At 40.9% G+C, this 21,152-nt stretch overlaps 1 protein-coding gene across 1 annotated transcript; it reads right to left on the bottom strand.

Moving 5' to 3' along the window:
- Positions 1-401: 401 nt before the first annotated feature.
- Positions 402-11,201, bottom strand: atp5po (ATP synthase peripheral stalk subunit OSCP). Its single transcript, XM_061930220.2, has 7 exons — positions 11,103-11,201; positions 10,757-10,807; positions 10,566-10,676; positions 10,367-10,496; positions 5,455-5,567; positions 5,291-5,377; positions 402-674 (listed from the first exon to the last, which is right to left on the bottom strand). The coding sequence occupies exons 1-7, from the start codon at positions 11,169-11,171 to the stop codon at positions 564-566; spliced, it is 672 nt and encodes a 223-aa protein (XP_061786204.2). The 5' UTR covers positions 11,172-11,201; the 3' UTR covers positions 402-563.
- Between the last annotated feature and the right edge of the window lie 9,951 nt (positions 11,202-21,152).

Raw genomic sequence — 21,152 nt, 5'->3', positions numbered from 1 at the left:
ATGCAAATTAGTAACATATTGGCTCTTAACTAGTCATTAAGTACTTATTAATGCCTTATTCGACATGGCCTTATTATAACCCTAACTCTAACCAAATAACTCTCAATTAAGTCTTTGTTACTTAGAATATGTTCCCCATATTAAAGTGTTCCCAACAACATATAACTTTGTCTTGAATTTGAATTTTTTTCCACTAAAGAAGGGTTCGGTGAATGCGCATATGAAACTGGTGGGGTTCGGTACCTCTAACAAGGTTAAGAACCACTGATTTAGACAAATAATTTCTTTGGCAGCTCCATCCATCAGTCTTAAACTTTTTCACATGGAAGATTAAAAAAAAACTAGAAAGGACAGCAAAATACCCATGAAAAAACAGACAGGTATAATAAACACAAGAAAACTTTTATCATGGAGAGTGTTTATTAACATCCATAGGAATTCAAGGACAGACACTGGCTTTCTGCAGCAACTGCAGTGCTAGAACAAATATCAATTTACATTTATCAGCGTTATTTCCCCTGATGGTCACTTCCAAAATGGATCCAAGATGAAGTCCACAGGACTTAAGATTCTTTCATGAGCTTGGTCAACTTCTGAATCTTCGTCTTCGTGGACATGTCCGCGTACCTGTCGCCGATACTGACAATCATGCCACCCAGGATTGATGCATCAGACTGTTAGGAACACCACATTTTAAGTCAAATCAACATAGTAGTTCAAATAAAGGCAGACAATAGCTACGTGCTACGTACAATTAATCTGATTAAAAGCCTTAAAGGGGAACATTATCACAATTTCAGAATGGTTAAAACCATTAAAAATCAGTTCCCAGTGGCTTATTATATTTTTTGAAGTTTTTTTCAAAATTTTACCCATCACGCAATATCCCTAAAAAAAGCTTCAAAGTGCCTGATTTTAACCATCGTTATAAACACCCGTCCATTTTCCTGTGACGTCACATAGTGAAGCCAACACAAACAAACATGGCGGAAAGAACAGCAAGCTATAGCGACATTAGCTCGGATTCAGACTCGGATTTCAGCGGCTTAAGCGATTCAACAGATTACGCATGTATTGAAACGGATGGTTGTAGTGTGGAGGCAGGTAGCGAAAACCAAAATTGAAGAAGAAACTGAAGCTATTGAGCCATATCGGTTTGAACCGTATGCAAGCGAAACCGACGAAAACGACACGACAGCCAGCGACACGGGAGAAAGCGAGGACGAATTCGGCGATCGCCTTCTAACCAACGATTGGTATGTGTTTGTTTGGCATTAAAGGAAACTAACAACTATGAACTAGGTTTACAGCATATGAAATACATTTGGCAACAACATGCACTTTGAGAGTGCAGACAGCCCAATTTTCATCAATTAATATATTCTGTAGACATACCCTCATCCGCGCTCTTTTCCTGAAAGCTGATCTGTCCAGTTTTGGAGTTGATGTCAGCAGGCCAGGGAAGCTAGGGTCCATAGGGGGTTTAGCTCGCTCGTCTGCGGGAACAAACTGCCGCCATCCAATGCTTGCCGTGCTACCGACGACCTTTGTCCCTGAATTGCTCACACACTCCGGCAGATTCAATGGGGGTCTGGCGGCAGATTTCTTTGACTTTATCGTTGGAAATGCATCTGCTTTGAGTGTCGCAGGATATCCACACATTCTTGCCATTTCTGTCGTAGCATAGCTTTCGTCGGTAAAGTGTGCGGAACAAACGTCCAATTTCTTGCCACTTTGGCATCTTTGGGCCACTGGTGCAACTTGAATCCGTCCCTGTTGGTGTTGTTACACCCTCCGACAACACACCGACGAGGCATGATGTCTCCAAGGTACGGAAAACAGTCGAAAAAACGGAGAATAACAGAGCTGATTTGACTCGGTGTTTGAGAAAATGGCGGATTGCCACCTTGTGACGTCATCGCTCCGAGAGCGAATATTAGAAAGGCGTTTAATTCGCCAAAATTCACCCATTTAGAGTTCGGAAATCGGTTAAAAAAAAAAAAGGTCTTTTTTCTGCAACATCAAGGTATATATTGACGCTTACATAGGTCTGGTGATAATGTTCCCCTTTAACCCAGACCTGGGCAAAATGTGTCCCGTTATGATTTTCAATCCGGCCCGCCAGACGTTCTACATCATTTTTTTTCTCTTACCTTTAACATCAAAACTGTCGCCGCCATTATGATGTGCGGTGCTGTTTTTAAATGACCGTAAGTCTTGAACTACAGAAAGTATTTCAATGGTCGAAATCTGCGCTTTTGGGTGTTATAAAAGTTATTACGGTAATCTACGTCACACCAGCTCAGACAAGGAACAAAGCATAGTGGGCGGGGTTTGTTTCCAGAGCAGCCAGCCTGAAACGCAGGGCCGGCCCGTGGCATAGGCCGTATAGGCAAATGCTAAGGCCGCCGTCCATCAGGGGGCGCCACGCCAGTGCCATAAATGTTGGAGAAAAAAAAAAAAAAAAAAAAAGAAGTTGGTACTATTATTTCTAAATACAAAAAATAATCCCACGTTAATTAAAATTCAAAGTAAAGCCTATTTAATATAAATATTATTTGTTACAACATTACGCCCCTCCCTTCCCGTATCATGACTCTTTTTGGACGTCACCACATCAAAAAATCAACACAAGATGTCAAAACGGCCAAAACTGTCAGGTGCCCAGGGAAGAAAAAAGAGAAAAGAAGAGGAGTAGAAACGAGAAAAAGACAAGAGGTAGCAGGTAGGTAACGTTAGCCTACATGAAATTATTTGTCTGTTACAGAATGTGATAGTAACCTGGCTTTTTAGCATTAAGCTAATGTTACATGATTCGGCAATTGCTAATCAATAAATAGCTAGTTCTGTTTTAACGTCGGGTTAATATTGTGGAGGGGGCTAAATTGTTATGGAAAATAATAATGTAACGTTAGGTAATTACTGTACTCCCACCTTACATTCCTCAGGTATATAGATCTTTTAAGCAGGTGTTTTTTGTTTACATTGTTATTGCCTTCTGGTTAGCTAATGTTTGCCCTGCAGGTAATAGTCACTTTTCCACCCCTTTATATATTAGGTATAGTTGTAAGTAAAAAAAAAAGGTCAAAGATAAAGCTATTCGGTTTCTTGTGAGTATATACACTTCACTGCCGATGTGGGGGGGGGGGGGGGGGGGGGGGGCGCGCCACCGCCTAAAATCTTGCCTAGGGCGCCAGATTGGTTAGGGCCGGGCCTGCTGAAACGCATGTGTCAGAAACAGATGCGGAAGCAGATTTTTATGTGATATCATATTGTAGGTGTTTAATACACTTTGCATTCATATTTAGCTGTTTTTAAAATTTTTGTTGTGTTTTGCTTGATTGTAAAAGATACACAACTATCGAGGGGCTGGTCTGAGGATAAAAGAGGAGCGACGTTCATATGTTGTTAATATTCAGTGTTTTATTGTTCATAGTTAATATTGTAAATCCCACTTTCTTTATTTTAATGTGCATCTTGGGGGTCCCATTCAGTAAAAAAACTGTCAAATTCCATTCCGTCTTTTTGAAGTGGTCTGTCATAAAGTTTTTAGAACTCTATCGGACATTGTGAATTTTGGTATTAGTGTTCCTGAAAAAGGAACCTCTCCAGGTGTACTGGAGAGGAGGCTACGCCGGATAGTCGAACCTCGGATTCAGGAGGAACAGTGTGGTTTTCGTCCTGGTCGTGGAACTGTGGACCAGCTCTATACTCTCGGCAGGGTCCTTGAGGGTGCATGGGAGTTTGCCCAACCAGTCTACATGTGCTTTGTGGACTTGGAGAAGGCATTCGACTCAGAGAGTATGGGGTAACGGACTGTCTTATTGTGGCAGTTCGCTCCCTGTATGATCAGTGCCAGAGCTTGGTCCGCATTGCCGGCAGTAAGTCGGACACGTTTCCAGTGAGGGTTGGACTCCGCCAAGGCTGCCCTTTGTCACCGATTCTGTTCATAACCTTTATGGACAGAATTTCTAGGCGCAGTCAAGGCGTTAAGGGGATCTGGTTTGGTGGCTGCAGGATTAGGTCACTGCTGTTTGCAGATGATGTGGTCCTGATGGCTTCATCTGGCCAAGATCTTCAGCTCTCACTGGATCGGTTCGCAGCAGAGTGTGAAGCGACTGGGATGGGAATCAGCACCTCCAAGTCCGAGTCCATGGTTCTCTCCCGGAAAAGGCTGGAGTGCCATCTCCGGGTTGGGGAGGAGATCTTGCCCCAAGTGGAGGAGTTCAAGTACCTCGGAGTCTTGTTCACGAGTGAGGGAAGAGTGGATCGTGAGATCGACAGGCGGATCGGTGCGGCGTCTACAGTAATGCGGACGCTGTATCGATCCGTTGTGGTGAAGAAGGAGCTGAGCCGGAAGGCAAAGCTCTCGATTTACCGGTCGCTCTACGTTCCCATCCTCACCTATGGTCATGAGCTTTGGGTCATGACCGAAAGGACAAGATCACGGGTACAAGCGGCCGAAATGAGTTTCCTCCGCCGAGTGGCGGGGCTCTCCCTTAGAGATAGGGTGAGAAGCTCTGTCATTCGGGGGGAGCTCAAAGTAAAGCCGCTGCTCCTCCACATCGAGAGGAGCCAGATGAGGTGGTTCGGGCATCTGGTCAGGATGCCACCCGAAAGCCTCCCTAGGAAGGTGTTTCGGGCACGTCCGACCGGTAGGAGGCCACGGGGAAGACCCAGGACACGCTGGGAAGACTATGTCTCCCGGCTGGCCTGGGAACGCCTCGGGATCCCCCGGGAGGAGCTGGACGAAGTGGCTGGGGAGAGGGAAGTCTGGGCTTCCCTGCTTAGGCTGCTGCCCCCGCGACCCGACCTCGGATAAGCGGAAGAAGATGGATGGATGGATGGATGGATGGATGGGTTCCTGAAAAAAGGGGGCCCGAACACACATACTGTACAGCAGATTTTTACAGCACACACATACACCTTGGCCCCCAGACACATTTTTTTCTCACAATGGGGGCCCTCCCGAGTCAAAATATTTGCCCAGCTCTGCCTTAACAGAATAAAATTGCTTCATGTAAACACGCCATTCGATCACACGTTTGGATCAAAATTTAATTCCGATCGAGACGGGTGCGCATGAAAACACTTATGAAATTTGGCTCATAATTATCCTTACGGCGCATGTCTTTGTCAGCTATACTTTAATAGTCTCGGAATGAAGCGATTGCCTTGCTGCTGTCTCCCCCGTATATACCAACTGCGCTCTATAGCCCGGCAAATATAGTAATTAAAATTGATATGTGAAAAAAGTAGACAATGGGATCTTTAAAACTAAAAATTGTACCTTGGTTTCCAGCTTGATCATTTCACCCTTCTGAAGAAATCCATTGAGTGCGACTTTCAGCTCCGCAAGATTAGCCTGATCCAAAGGCTGAAATGATACAACATTGGGTAAATTGGACAGGTGACGATAAAGCCTAAAATGAGAGCAAAATTTGTATGACATACCTGAGCAGTGGTAACTGTGCAGATCACCTCACCGCGGTGTGCACTCATCATCTTGCCAAAAGCAGCGATGACGTCCCCAGTTATAGTCAGACGACCATTGTCGGCCAAAACATCTGCAGAAACGGACGATATAATCGATTAACACTACATCTAAACAAGAATGCAAGGCATACATGTTAAAAGGAGACTTAAGCATCTAAAGCCCGTGTCAAAGTCCAGGCCCGCGGGCCAGATCCGGCCCACAAATGAATTATCTATGGTCCCCGGGATGATATTTGATTACCGGTAGTATTAGAACCAGCCCGCAGGCCACAGCCGCCTGCTGCTGTTTTACACGCACCAATACTCCGTCAGTGTTGGCGCTAGGTCCCAGGGACCCCATCAAGTCAAAAAAATGGGGTCCCACAGTAAATTTTTGGGGTCCCACTTTTTTGTAACCGTTTTGAAAACAAATGATAAATGTATGCATTATCCTGTTATATCTCACATTCTATATTGTGTTTTGGAAAAGGGTTGTCATAAACGTTATTTAATGCATTAAAAAAAAATAATACAAAAGAAAACATGTTTATGCATAAGTAAATGTATTCAACTATAAAAAATTAATTCACTTTCTTCTTTCCTTTATGGATCTAAACTTTACCGCTGCCGGTATAAGCGGTAGAAAATGGATGGATGGATGGTATTTTTTTTCTATATTTTCAGAATGTGTTGGTTCTATTTTTGGCCAAAGTAAGACAAAGAAAACAATTTGAAGTGGTCTTTATTTTTTAGTTTTAATGCCATGACATAACATATTTTCCTGAGCTAAAATGAGTTTGACACCCCTGATCTAAAGGATTAATAACTCTGCAAGTGTTTTTCTCATTTTATGTATCATTCCACCACAAAACCACTGGTCAATAAATGAAAATGAACTCGATAACAAGTTTTCTTCGTCTCTGGCTTTCAAACAGGGTGCAAGAGGGTTCACTTGGTGCATCGATCTCGGCAACTGGGCGCGTTTATTAAATTGTAAAATTAAACAAACGGAGCGAATTAGGGCTGGACGATTATGTGATTGAGATCGATGGTTGTGTGGAATTTGAGTTTTATCATGGTGATCAGCTGTTAGCATACATTACATCGATCAAACATGGCAGAAATGTCTGTTAGAAGTTACCGCAGTCGTAAACAGGAGGGAAGAAACAATGCTCGGTATAATCCTGCACGGAAAAATCAGCCTTTATTGACCGTGATCCTGTGTGTGTCGGTCAGAGGTGGGTAGAGTAGCCAGAAATTGTACTCAAGTAAGAGTACTGTTACTTTAGAGATTTATTACTCAAGTAAAAGTAATGAGTAGTCACCCAAATATTTACTTGAGTAAAAGTAAAAAGTATGTTGTGAAAAAACTACTCAAGTACTGAGTAACAGATGAGTAACATACACACACATATAATATATATATATATAAATACACATACATTGATATATACAGTATATCATTTATATGTGTTTATTTTGCCGTTTTTGTTTACATGTTAAAGGTGTTTTAATGAATATACATGCATGTTTAACACATTTCTTTCATGTTGACAAGAATATAAGTTGGTGTATTACCTGATTCTGATGACTTGCATTGATTGTAATCAGACAGCAGTGCTTAACGTCCACGTTTTCAAATGCAGGAGAAAAAAAGTTCCTCCTTTCTGTCTAATACCACATGAAAGTGGTTGGTTTTTGGTATCTTATTTGTCCAGCTTCCATTTTCGTTTTCACACACTTTACAAGAAATACATTGGCGGCAAATTCCGTAGCTTGCTAGCTTGTTTGCGCTGGCTTTCGGAGACTCTTATTTTGAAAGCGCAGGCGCGATGGAGCGGCACTTTTATTGTGAAGACAGGAACTGTGCAGTCAGTCTTTAGGCTTGTGACGGGATGTACGTTTGAAATAAAAAAAGTGTCTTTTTTCCTTCACACTTTTGATTGATTGATTGAAACTTGTATTAGTAGATTGCACAGTACAGTACATATTCCGTACAATTGACCACTAAATGGTAACACCCCAATAAGTTTTTCAACTTGTTTAAGTCAGGTCATGTGACCACCTGGCTCTGTTTGATTGGTCCAACGTCACCAGTGACTGCATCTGATTGGTGGAACGGAGTGAAACGTCACCAGTAACGCAGGCACTTTGAAGGTCTGTCTGACAGACCAAAACAAACAAAGCGTGCATTAACAGATCGATAAAAATTAGTAGCGAGTAGCGAGCTGAATGTAGATAAAAGTAGCGGAGTAAAAGTAGCGGAGTAAAAGTAGCGTTTCTTCTCTATAAATATACTCAAGTAAAAGTAAAAGTATGTTGCATTAAAACTACTCTTAGAAGTACAATTTATCCCAAAAGTTACTCAAGTAGATGTAACGGAGTAAATGTAGCGCGTTACTACCCACCTCTGGTGTCGGTGAATGTATGTGTGTACGTTTGCGTGTGTGTGTGCGCAAACATCCTGTTCCACCGTCGCAAAAGTCAGGCTCATCGCGACGTAATTATTATGTTCAATCAGCATTGTGCCTGTTTCTCCTTGCACAGCTGGAAGGGCAGACCAGAAAAATAAAATAAAGAAATGTGTCTAACACTAGCATAGAAGTTAAAACAACGTTGAGAAGGAACAGCAACTTTATATCGACACATTTCAGTGTCACTGCAGCTCACCAGTAATCCTGTCCTGGATGCGGACTTGCAGGCAGGCACAGAATGTATTTGTGACTGAACTACTGAATTGGTCCCGACTGGGGGAATAGACACACCTACTAATTTAATTGGAAATTATTTTTTTTTATAGCTAAATATTTTTTAATCACTTTTTGTTACTGTTTGCTCTGATTCAAATCCTCAGATAAATCATGTACTAAAAATCTCTGAAGACACTTTTTGTTCAAATTATTTTTGAGTTTGTGGATAAAAACATATTGTACCTGAAATTATCATTAAAAATGTTTGGTGTGTTGGTACAGTACCTCAAATTCAAACTGCACTACAGTATTTAAGTTTTCGCCAAACCACTGGTGAGAAGCATTGATGTATAGCGTATTTTTCGGAGTATAAGTCGCTCCGGAGTACAAGTCGCACCGGCCGAAAATGCATAATAAAGAAGGAAAAAAACATAAGTCGCACTGGAGTATACTGTTAAGTCGCATTTTTTGGGGGAATTTATTTGATAAAAGCCAACACCAAGAATAGACATTTGAAAGGCAATTTAAAATAAATAAAGAATAGTGAACAACAGGCTGAATAAGTGTACGTTATATGAGGCATAAATAACCAACTGGTATGTTAACGTAACATATTATGGTAAGAGTCATTCAAATAACTATAACATATAGAACATGCTATACGTTTACCAAACAATCTGTCACTCCTAATCGCTAAATCCCATGAAATCTTATACGTCTAGTCTCTTACGTGAATGAGATAAATAATATTATTTGATATTTTACGCTAATGTGTTCATAATTTCACACATAAGTCGCTCCTGAGTATAAGTCGCACCCCCGGCCAAACTATGAAAAAAACCGCGACTTATAGTCCGAAAAATACGGTATATAATTTTTTTTTGTTTGTCTAGTTATTTAGGATAATTAGACATTCTTGACCTTCCAATTACAATGTCAAAAAGTACTAACGACAGTGATAAGAAAAAAAGTATTGCTTTTGAAATGGTTACTTGCATTATTATATAATATGATTACATTTGTGCTTAATATGGTCTCAAAATAACGCTGACAACATTGTTTATAGGCAATAAAGTGCACGACTACCGTATTTTCCGCACTATTAGCCGCACCTAAAAACCACAAATTTACTCAAAAGCTGACAGTGCAGCTTATAACCCGGTGCGCTTTATATATGGATTAATATTAAGATTCATTTTCATAAAGTTTCGGTCTCGCAACTACGGTAAACAGCCGCCATCTTTTTTCCCCGTAGAAGAGGAAGTGCTTCTTCTTCTACGCAAGCAACCGCCAAGGTAAGCACCCGCCCCCATAGAACAGGAAGCGCTTCTTCTTCTACTGTAAGCAACCACCCGCCCGCGTAGAAGAAGAAGAAGCGCGCGGATATTACGTTTCATTTCCTTTGTGTGTTTACATCTGTAAAGACCACAAAATGGCTCCTACTAAGCGACAGGTTTCCGGTTCATGAAAAGACGCAATCTCTCCATCCGCACACGGACTACTATTTCACAGCAACTGCCTAAAGACTTTCAAGAAAAGCTGGCTACTTTCCGTGCATATTGTAAAAACAAGATAGCTGAAAAAAAGATCCGGCCAGAGAACATTATCAACATGGACGAGGTTCCACTGACTTTTGATATTCCTGTGAACCGCACTGTGGATACAACGGGAGCACGTACGGTGAATATTCGCACCACAGGGAATGAGAAGTCACCCTTCACTGTGGTTCTAGCTTGCCATGCTAATGGCCAGAAACTTCCACCCATGGTGATATTCAAAAGGAAGACCTTGCCAAAAGAGACCTTTCCAGCCGGCGTCATCATAAAAGCTAACTCGAAGGGATGGATGAAGAAAAGATGAGCGAGTGGTTAAGGTAAGTTTACGCGAAGAGGCCGGGTGGCTTTTTTCACGCAGCTCCGTCCATGTTGATATACGACTCCATGCGCGCCCACATCACGCTGGTTTTTAATATATTATTAAAGTTTGACTGACCTATCTGACTGTTTTTTTGACATTCCTTTAGCGCAGTTAGATGCGGCTTATAACACGGGGCGGCTTATAGGTGGACAAAGTTTTGAAATATGCCGTTCATTGAAGGCGCGGCTTATAACCCAGGGCGCCTTATGGTGCGGAAAATACGGTATATATCGTCCAGCAAAATTCTACATTGGCCCAAGCCTATGTACTGCGTGACAACTCACTAATGAGGTTCACGGTGATCGGGGAGACTTTGGCCTTTGTAAGGGCATCGGTGAAGGTCTTCTGCTTGATGCTACGCTTCACATGAGGGTTCATTACCACACTGGAAAGTTTAGGATCCTTGATGAGGGTCTGTGGAACAAAAAACACAGCCAATTCAAGCGGACATTGGACCAAATCACCTTCACGTCCTTTACTTACATGCACTTTACCCAGCTCCTGTTCCACTTGGTCCAGTTTCTTCTGCTTACTAGCAGCTGAGAACAGAGCTACGGCATAACGTCCCTCCACTCCATAGACTTGGATGGGTGCCTTGAATAGAAAAGTAAAAAAAATGGTCATTTAACAATTCAATACGTTGAAATAGTGTCATGTTGTATATAATGATGTACCTTAACCAGTTTGGTTAAAGGTCGGACAACTGATGTGCTAAACTGGCGGGCCTGCAGAAACAAATTGCATAAGTTTGACATGAAACAATACGTAGGTGAGAGAGTACAATACATTATTATTATTATTATTATTATTATTTAGTTTGGCATACATTAGCTCGCTGCTAGGCTAACACTTTAGCAGTCATTCAAGTGCAACGCCGCGTGTGTCATTCACGCGTGTCAAAATCGACAGAAGGTTCCCCCCGAAAGGTTATGGCGTGTAAGACGGACTTTGCAATACACAAATATAGACCATGAACTATTCTAAACGTGACAAAATTGGTAAAATCCTTGAACGTCGTACCTGCTGTCCTAGCATGAGTGCTGCCATTTTCTCCTCCAGCTGTCTTGAGCAAAAGTACAGAGTGCGCATGTGCAAAGGAACGAAAGTGTTTATGGGTAATGTAGTCCTTAAACAAATATATGATGACAGTACAGTAGATCAGGGGTGTCAAACTCAAATACAGAGTGGGCCAAAATGTAAAACTGAACAAAGCCGCGGGCCAACGTTGAACAAATTAACCTTTTAATAGGGACCCAAACAAGTTTTGCATTGAACTCAGTAAAGAATCTGGGTATTATCTTCGACCCAACTCCTTTGAGTCACACATTAAGAGTGTTACTAAAACGGCCTTCTTTCATCTCCGTAATATCGCTAAAATTCGTTCTATTTTGTCCACTAGCGACGCTGAGATCATTATTCAAATAAGTTCGTTACGTCTCGTCTCGATTACTGTAACGTATTATTTTCGGGTCTCCCAATGTCTAGCATTAAAAGACTACAGTTGGTACAAAATGCGGCTGCTAGACTTTTGACAAGAACAAGAAAGTTTGATCATATTACGCCTATACTGTATATACCTTTATATACATATATACATATATATATATATACCTATACTGGCTCACCTGCACTGGCTTCCTGTGCACTTAAGATGCGACTTTAAGGTTTTACTACTTACGTATAAAATACTACACGGTCTAGCTCCAGCCTATTTTGCCGATTGTATTGTACCACATGTCCCGGCAAGAAATCTGCGTTCAAAGAACTCCGGCTTATTAGTGATTCCCAGGGCCCAAAAAAAGTCTGCGGGCTATAGAGCGTTTTCTATTCGGGCTCCAGCACTATGGAATGCCCTCCCGGTAACAGTTAGAGATGCTACCTCAGTAGAAACATTTAAGTCCCATCTCAAAACTCATTTGTATACTCTAGCCTTTGAATAGCCCCCCTTTTTGTAGACCAGTTGATCTGCCGTTTCTTTTCTTTTCTCCTCTGCTCCCCCCTATCCCTTGTGGAAGGGGAGACACACAGGTCCGGTGGCCATGGATGTGGTGCTGGCTGTCCGGGGTCGGGATCCGGGGTGGACCGCTCGCCTGTATATCGGTTGGGAACATCTCTGCGCTGCTGACCCGTCTCCGCTCGGGATGGCTTCCTGCTGACCCCACTGTGGACTGGACTCTTACTGTTATGCTGGATCCACTATGGACTGGACTCTCACAATATTATGTTAGACCCACTCGACATCCATTGCAATCGGTCTCCCTAGAGGGGGGGGGGGGTTACCCACATATGCGGTCCTCTCCAAGGTTTCTCATAGTCATTCACATCGACGTCCCACTGGGGTGAGTTTTTCCTTGCCCTTATGTGGGCTATACCGAGGATGTCGTTGTGGCTTGTGCAGCCCTTTGAGACACTTTAGGGCTATATAAATAAACATTGATTGATTGATTGATTGAATATTGAACAAGCAAGGCTGATATAACTTTATAGTGACATGCAAAATCGAGTTTCATTTAAAAATATCAATGATTTATCAAATAAAATGTAAAAAAATTTCTATTTGCAGCCTTCTGAGGTAAATATCAAAACAAACTTTTTCCACAGGCTAATAATCTATTTGAAAATAAAATAACAATAATGAATGAATCAAACATTCAAGCCTTGAAGTAGCAAGGTAAAGTGCATGAATAAAACGTTAATTTTTGCTCAGTTTGCTACACTGATTTGCTTTAACACTGAATATGGAACAATCAATCAATCAATCAATGTTTATTTATATAGCCCTAAATCACAAGTGTCTCAAAGGGCTGCACAAGCCACAACGACATCCTCGGTACAGAGCCCACTTAAGGGCAAGGAAAAACTCACCCCAGTGGGACGTCGATGTGAATGACTATGAGAAACCTTGGAGAGGACCGCATATGTGGGTAACCCCCCCCCCCCCCCTCTAGGGAGACCGAATGCAATGAATGTCGAGTGGGTCTAACATAATATTGTGAGAGTCCAGTCCATAGTGGATCCAGCATAATAGTAAGAGTCCAGTCCACAGTGGGGTCAGTAGGAAACCATCCCGAGCGGAGACGGGTCAGCAGCGCAGAGATGTTCCCAACCGATACACAGGCGAGCGGTCCACCATGGGTCCCGACCCCGGACAGCCAGCACCCCATCCATGGCCTCCGGACCTGTGTGTCTCCCCCTCCACAAGGGATAGGGGGGAGCAGAGGAGAAAAGAAAAGAAACGGCAGATCAACTGGTCTAAAAAAAAAGGGGGCTATTCAAAGGCTAGAGTATACAAATGAGTTTTAAGATGGGACTTAAATGCTTCTACTGAGGTAGCATCTCTAACTGTTACCGGGAGGGCATTCCATAGTACTGGAGCCCCAATAGAAAACGCTCTATAGCCCGCAGACTTTTTTTGGGCTCTGGGAATCACTAATAAGCCGGAGTTCTTTGAACGCAGATTTCTTGCCGGGACATATGGCACAATACAATCGGCAAGATAGGATGGAGCTAGACCGTGTAGTATTTTATACGTAAGTAGTAAAACCTTAAAGTCGCATCTTAAGTGCACAGGAAGCCAGTGCAGGTGAGCCAGTATAGGTATATGTGTAGGTATATATGTATATAAAGGTATATACAGTATAGGCGTAATATGATCAAACTTTCTTGTTCTTGTCAAAAGTCTAGCAGCCGCATTTTGTACCAACTGTAATCTTTTAATGCTAGACATAGGGAGACCTTATATAACTTAATAGTGCAAAATCAACTTTCAAAAAACAAACGAAAAAACATCAATGGTATATTAAATAAAATTGTAATAAAAAATGTAATGCCTCTTTTCTATTTGCAGCCTTCTGAGGTAAATATCAACATTAACTTTTTCCACAAGCTAATAAATTTGAAAATAAAATAACAATGAATAAATTAAACATTCAGGCCTTTTTACTGCTCAGTTTGCGACACACTGATCTAATCTGATGTGCCCAAGCCAGATACCTGGCATCTAGTCATTAATGTCGGGGCTCAGGTGGGCGGGGTTGGGGTTTGGTGGTAGCAGGGGTGTATATTGTAGCGTCCCGGAAGAGTTAGTACTGCAAGGGGTTCTGGGTATTTGTTCTGTTGTGTTACGCTGCGGATGTTCTCCCGAAGTGTGTTTGTCATTCTTGTTTGGTGTGGGTTCACAGTGTGGCGCATTTTTGTATCAGTGTTAAAGTTGTTTATGCGGCCACCCTCAGTGTGACCTGTATGGCTGTTGATCAAGTATGCATTGCATTCACATATGTGTGTGCAGAAGCCGCATGTATTATGTGACTGGGCTGGCACGCTGTTTGTATGGAGGAAAAGCGGACGTGACGTCAGGTTGGAGAGGACGCTAAAGGCAGTACCTTTAAGGCACGCCCCCAATATTGTTGGCCGGATGGAAATCGGGAGAATGGTTGCCCCGGGAAATTTTCGGGAGGGGCACTGAAATTTGTGAGTCTCCCGGGAAAATCGGGAAGGTTGGCAAGTATGAGTATTAGCGGTGAATGCGGTGTTACAGCGGCATATAATATCGGCGGGCCAGCGCTAATGTTAATTTGATATAGCCTCAAGGGCCAAATGAAATTACACGGCGGGCCAGATTTGGCCCGCGGGCCAGAGTTTGACACCCATGCAGTAGATAAAAGCATTGCTACATAATTAGATTATTTGTAATTTTCTTTTCTCCCCCAGCATTACCCGGGGGACTTTGTTTGGATCGCACGCGAGCTGCCACGGTGTGTGCTAAAACGTTTAATTTCATGGACATTTTAATTACATAATTAATTACTTAATAAAGTATTATTATTAATTTTTATTTTATGTACATTTAACCTACAGATCCTTAGCCATATTATATGTTTCTATCGTTGTGAAAGCATAGTTTGTGTTCGAGGTTCCGCTGCTGCTAACCATACACATTTTATAAGTAGACGCAGCATCGACCGCTACTGCCTACTGGCGCTGACGAGACGCCGGGCCGCCATCTTGGAGTGGTGATCCGCTCCACTCAGTGCAATTTATTTGGCAGGAGCAATGAACTGTCAGAATCAGAATCAGAATCAGAATAGTTTTATTGCCATTGTTTGAGAACGGGTTCACAAACTAGGAATTTTTCTTGGTGCAATCGTGCAACATAAAACACATATGACACAGATTTGGTAATAACAAGAGCTGTAACTGAGCTATCAGATCTTGTTATAGACTTAGAAGGAATTCAAAGAAGCTACTGTTAGGAGTTATTGTTCATGTGCCTGATGGCCGAGGGGAAAAAACTGTTCAGGTGGCGGGAGGTGTGGGTCTGGATGTACTGTAGTCTCCTGCCTGAGGGGAGAGGGGAGAATAGTTTGTGTCCAGGGTGAGAAGAGTCAGCTGTGATCCGACCAGAGGTGGGTAGAGTAGCCAGAAATTGTACTCAAGTAAGAGTACTGTTACTTTAGAGATTTATTACTCAAGTAAAAGTAAGGAGTAGTCACCCAAATATTTACTTGAGTAAAAGTAAAAAGTATGTTGTGAAAAAACTACTCAAGTACTGAGTAACTGATGAGTAACATACACACTCATATATATATATATATATACATACATACATATACATTGATATATACAGTATATAATTTATATGTATTTATTTTGCTGTTTTTGTTTACATGTTAAAGATGTTTTAATGAATATACATGCATGTTTAACATAGATTCCTTTCTTTCATGAAGACAAGAATATAAGTTGGTGTATTACCTGATTCTGATGACTTGCATTGATTGTAATCAGACAGTAGTGATGATAACGTCCACGTTTTCAAATGGAGGAGAAGAAAAGTTCCTCCTTTCTGTCTAATACCACATGAAAGTGGTGGGTTTTTGGCATCTTATTTGTCCAGCTTCCATATTCGTTTTTATACACTTTACAAGAAATATATTGGCGTCAAACTCCTTAGCTTGCTAGCTTGTTTGCGCTGGCTTTCGGAGACTCTTGTTTTGAAAGCGCAGGCGCGATGGAGCGGCACTTTTATTGTGAAGACAGGAACTGTGCAGTCAGTCTTTAGGCTTTTGACCGGATGTACGGTTGAAATAAAAAAGTATCTTTTTTCCTTCACACTTTTGATTGATTGATTGGAACTTTTATTAGTAGATTGCACAGTACAGTACACATTCTGTACAATTGACCACTAAATGGTAACACCCCAATAAGTTTTTCAACTTGTTTAAGTCAGGTCATGTGACCACCTGGCTCTGTTTGATTGGTCCAACGTCACCAGTGACTGCATCTGATTGGTGGAACGAAGTGAAACGTCACCATTAAGGCAGGCACTTTGAAGGTCTGTCTGACAGACCAAAACAAACAAAGCGTGCATTAACAGATCGATAAAAATTAGTAGCGAGTAGCGAGCTGAATGTAGATAAAAGTAGCGGAGTAAAAGTAGCGTTCCTTCTCTATAAATATACTTAAGTAAAAGTAAAAGTATGTTGCATTAAAACTACTCTTAGAAGTACAATTTATCCCTAAAGTTACTCAAGTAGATGTAACAGAGTAAATGTAGCGCGTTACTACCCACCTCTGGATCCGACCCACACGCCTCCTGGTCCTGGAGGAGAACAAGTCCTGGAGGGATGGGAGCATTTAATTCATCTTACCTCACTGAAAACCACTGATTTTCACGCGTTTTTTTGTCATACGTGTTGCTATGATAAAGGACACATGTTTTGGCGTGTTTTATTATTCATAGTTTGCTTAACAGTAATAGAATATTCTTATATGCTACAAGTGACCAGACGTCCGAGATCAAAACTGGGAATATAATCCCAGAGAAGGTGGAAAAAAACGGTTAGCTATTTTTAAATTCAAGAAACAATATGATTAGGTTATATCTACATGTGTATATCCTACATAAACAATGTATGAATACATTAGATATCTATATATCTTAGGGACCTATAGACTGTATCTCTGTTGCTGCAACAGCAGAGAGTTTATCCTAGTTTGTATTGATATTTTGTATTACATTCTTCCCTTAAATGATCATGTTTACAGTGATTGTTTTATACGTATTTTTTATGTATGTCGCTTTGGATAAAAGCATCTGCCAAATACTTAAACATAAACATATATAACATACTTGCCAACCTTGAGACCTCCAATTTCGGGAGGTGGGGGGTGGGGCTGGGGGGCGTGGTCGGGGGTGGGGCGGGGCGAGGTTGGGGGCGTGGTTAAGAGGGGAGGAGTATATTGACAGCTAGAATTCACCAAGTCAAGTATTTATATACCGGTATATATAATTTATATATATATATATATATATATATATATATATATATATATATATGTATGTGTGGGAAAAAAATCACAAGACTATTTCATCTCTGATGAAATAGTCTTGTGATTTTTTTCCCACACATACATATACTGCGCTCTACTACGGTATCGAGCACTATTTTTTGGATAACCTTATTAAGACATATATATATATATATATATATATATATATATATATATATATATATATGTCTTAATAAGGTTTTGGATATGTCTTAATAAGGTTTTGGATAACCTTATTAAGACATATATTAAGATATATATATATATATATATATATATATATATATATATATATATATATATATATATATATATATATATATGTCTTAATAAGGTTATCCAAAAAATAGTGCTCGATACCGTAGTAGAGCGCAATATATGTATGTGTGGGAAAAAAATCACAAGACTATTTCATCTCTACAGGCCTGTTTCATGAGGAGGGGTACCCTCAATTATCAGGAGCTGATGATTGAGGGTACCCCCCCTCATGAAACAGGCCTGTAGAGATGAAATAGTTTTGTGATTTTTTTCCCACACATACATATATATATATATATATATATATATATATATATATATATATATATATATATATATATATATATATATATATATATATATATATATATATCCTGAAAATATGCAAACAAAACTGTGTTTAGATAATTGATACTTCAAACTTGCATAAATAAATATTAAGGAATATAACATAACTTGGCTTCTGAGAGCTTCAAAATGTAATGAATAAAATGCTAAAGTTGTTGATAAACAAGCAATTATTTTAATAATTAAATATGGTCATTTTAAATGAATTATTATGATAATTTAAAATTAATTATTTCAAATATGTTTATTTTCATGTATAATTCTATGGCTGGATGTAATAAGGAGTCAGAAAAAATACAAATAAAAATACAATTAATTTTGATGTTTTTAGCAAAATATAGTAAACATTTATTTAGTTTTTTTTTTTTTTTTTAAATTAATAAATATATTTATTTTTAGGTAAGATAAACATAATAATACAATTTATCTCTAGTCTGGATGATTTACTTCTTGTCACCCTGTTGTCCTCCCGTCTGAAAAAAGGCTGTCCTCACTCAGGTCCGCATGGAGCTGGAGGGGGCGTGGCCTCCAGCTCCGGCTGAAAATCGGGAGATTTTCGGGAGAATATTTGTCCCGGGAGGTTTTCGGGAGAGGCGCTGAATTTCGGGAGTCTCCCGGAAAATTCGGGAGGGTTGGCAAGTATGATATATAAACACCTGAAAGTCTTTATATCAGCTAAAAACCACCAATCTGTTTCACTGGATTCAGAATAAAACCAAATTCTGTCTTACCCAACAATGTTAGTATTTGAATATTGTTACTTGAAGACTTATTCCTGGTTACAATTATACTGTTAAGAAAGTATTGTCTTATACTTTGCCTAAAATGGTCATACTCTTGTTTGCTAGCAGCTACGATTTCAGTACTATAGGGCAGGGCCGACATCCGGGCAACTGAGCTACATACGGGTTCTTCGAGCCATAGCAACCTGACTGGCGTTGAAAACAAACCGTCGCCATTACTCTTTAACCTGTCGACCTGCGCTGATTAAACCCGTCATTCTGCCTCCAAAATGCCAAAAAACTGTGTTGTTTTTGGTTGTGCAAACCACAACTGGAAACAGGGAAAACAAAGGTCGTATTTTGTTCTGCCAAAGCGTGCTAAAAGCCCACAGAGACGAGACAAATGGCTCGCAGCTTTACACCGGGAAAACGAGGACGGTTCTCACTGGAGTCCCCCAAAATATCCCGGGTCGTGTGTTCGGATCACTTCGTTTCTGGTAAATATAAGGAACAAAAATCCACCTTCTTAACCACAACTTGGCTATACCGTCCATGCTAATGTTGAACCCGTTGAATTTTTACTGAATAACGTTCGACAGCTGAAGTTGTTGTTGTTGCACAACAATAACATACGGTATAAAGGCTATTTCCAGTAATTCAGCAAATAATAAATCATAATACTGAACTGAATTTGAATGAGCTCTCTACAGATATAATAAATATACAGATACTGGTAGCCACCGTGTCATCCTTATTATCATTTATCAACATACCTTGGGTGATTTAACAATTTGTATGTGATTTATTCGTTATATAACAACCGAAGCTAACAACCGACCTGGTGCGCTTGTGAGGTAGACAAAGATTTCCAAATTCCATGTCCGGCCATTGTGTAGGATTATCAGTCCACGCATCTGCTGGAAGGCGGTAAGGGCAGTCGTTTAATCCAACTACAGAACATTTTAACTCGTATCTTAACCTAGCCTCACTGGAAATCAATCAATCAATGTTTATTTATATAGCCCTAAATCACAAGTGTCTCAAAGGGCTGCACAAGCCACAACGACATCCTCGGTACAGCCCACATAAGGGCAAGGAAAAACTCACCCCAGTGGGACGTCGATGTGAATGACTATGAGAAACCTTGGAGAGGACCGCATATGTGGGTAACCCCCCCCCCTCTAGGGAGACCGAATGCAATGGATGTCGAGTGGGTCTAACATATAAATAAAGTTGATTTGATTTGATTTGATAATATTGTGAGAGTCCAGTACATAGTGGATCCAGCATAACAGTAAGAGTCCAGTCCACAGTGGGGTCAGCAGGAAACCATCCCGAGCGGAGACGGGTCAGCAGCGCAGAGATGTTCCCAACCGATATACAGGCGAGCGGTCCACCCCGGGTCCCGACCCCGGACAGCCAGCACCCCATCCATGGCCACCGGATCTGTGTGTCTCCCCTTCCACAAGGGATAGAGGGGAGCAGAGGAGAAAAGAAAAGAAACGGCAGATCAACTGGTCTAAAAAAAGGGGGGCTATTCAAAGGCTAGAGTATACAAATGAGTTTTGAGATGGGACTTAAATGTTTCTACTGAGGTAGCATCTCTAACTGTTACCGGCCAGACTATTTACATAATCATACGCCATTTAGAACAGTTTAAAATGCCGTGAAACCTCGTTAAATGCCTTTTCTGTCAATGCTGTGTTCGCTGTGAGCTGGTTTGTTTTCAACGAATTCAATATGGCGACCGGTTGCTAGGGGATTGGCAGGCGGAAGTGACGTAGGTCCGCCCTCGCCTATTGAAGATCGTTGCTTCTTCTCAACTCTGTGCAGGCCCGGCCCTAACCAATCTGGCGCCCTAGGCAAGATTTTAGGTGGCGCCCCCCCCACATCGGCAGTGAAGTGTATATACTCACAAGAAACCGAATAGCTTTGTCTTTGACCTTTTTTTTTTTTTACTTACAACTATACCTAATATATAAAGGGGTGGAAAAGTGACTATTACCTGCAGGGCAAACATTAGCTAACCAGAAGGCAATAACAATGTAAACAAAAAACACCTGCTTAAAAGATCTAATACAAATGTCCCTGAGGAATGTAAGGTGGGAGTACTGTAATTACCTAACGTTACATTATTATTTTCCATAACAATTTAGCCCCCTCCACAATATTAACCCGACGTTAAAACAGATTAGCAATTGCCGAATCATGTAACATTAGCTTAATGCTAAAAAGCCAGGTTACTATCACATTCTGTAACAGACAAATAATTTCATGTAGGCTAACGTTACCTACCTGCTAACTCTTGTCTTTTCTCGTTTCTACTCCTCCTCTTCTTTTCTCTTTTTTCTTCCCTGGGCACCTGACAGTTTTGGCCGTTTTGACATCTTGTGTTGATTTTTTGATGTGG

Source organism: Nerophis lumbriciformis, linkage group LG36 (genome assembly GCF_033978685.3).
Source record: "Nerophis lumbriciformis linkage group LG36, RoL_Nlum_v2.1, whole genome shotgun sequence".
Lineage (NCBI taxonomy): Eukaryota > Metazoa > Chordata > Actinopteri > Syngnathiformes > Syngnathidae > Nerophis > Nerophis lumbriciformis.
The sequence above is the reverse complement of the archived record's forward strand: the minus strand, read 5'-3'. Positions and strand labels throughout refer to the sequence as shown.

Excerpts from the sequence above, each read along its gene's own strand:
- atp5po (XM_061930220.2), bottom strand. The coding sequence starts at position 11,171 with ATGCGCACTCTGTACTTTTGCTCAAGACAGCTGGAGGAGAAAATGGCA. Across the intron at positions 10,497-10,565 it reads AGGAGCTGGGTAAAGTGCAT|ACCCTCATCAAGGATCCTAA; the intron begins GTAAGTAAAGGA and ends TTTGTTCCACAG. Across the intron at positions 675-5,290 it reads TGATCAAGCTGGAAACCAAG|TCTGATGCATCAATCCTGGG; the intron begins GTACAATTTTTA and ends TGTTCCTAACAG.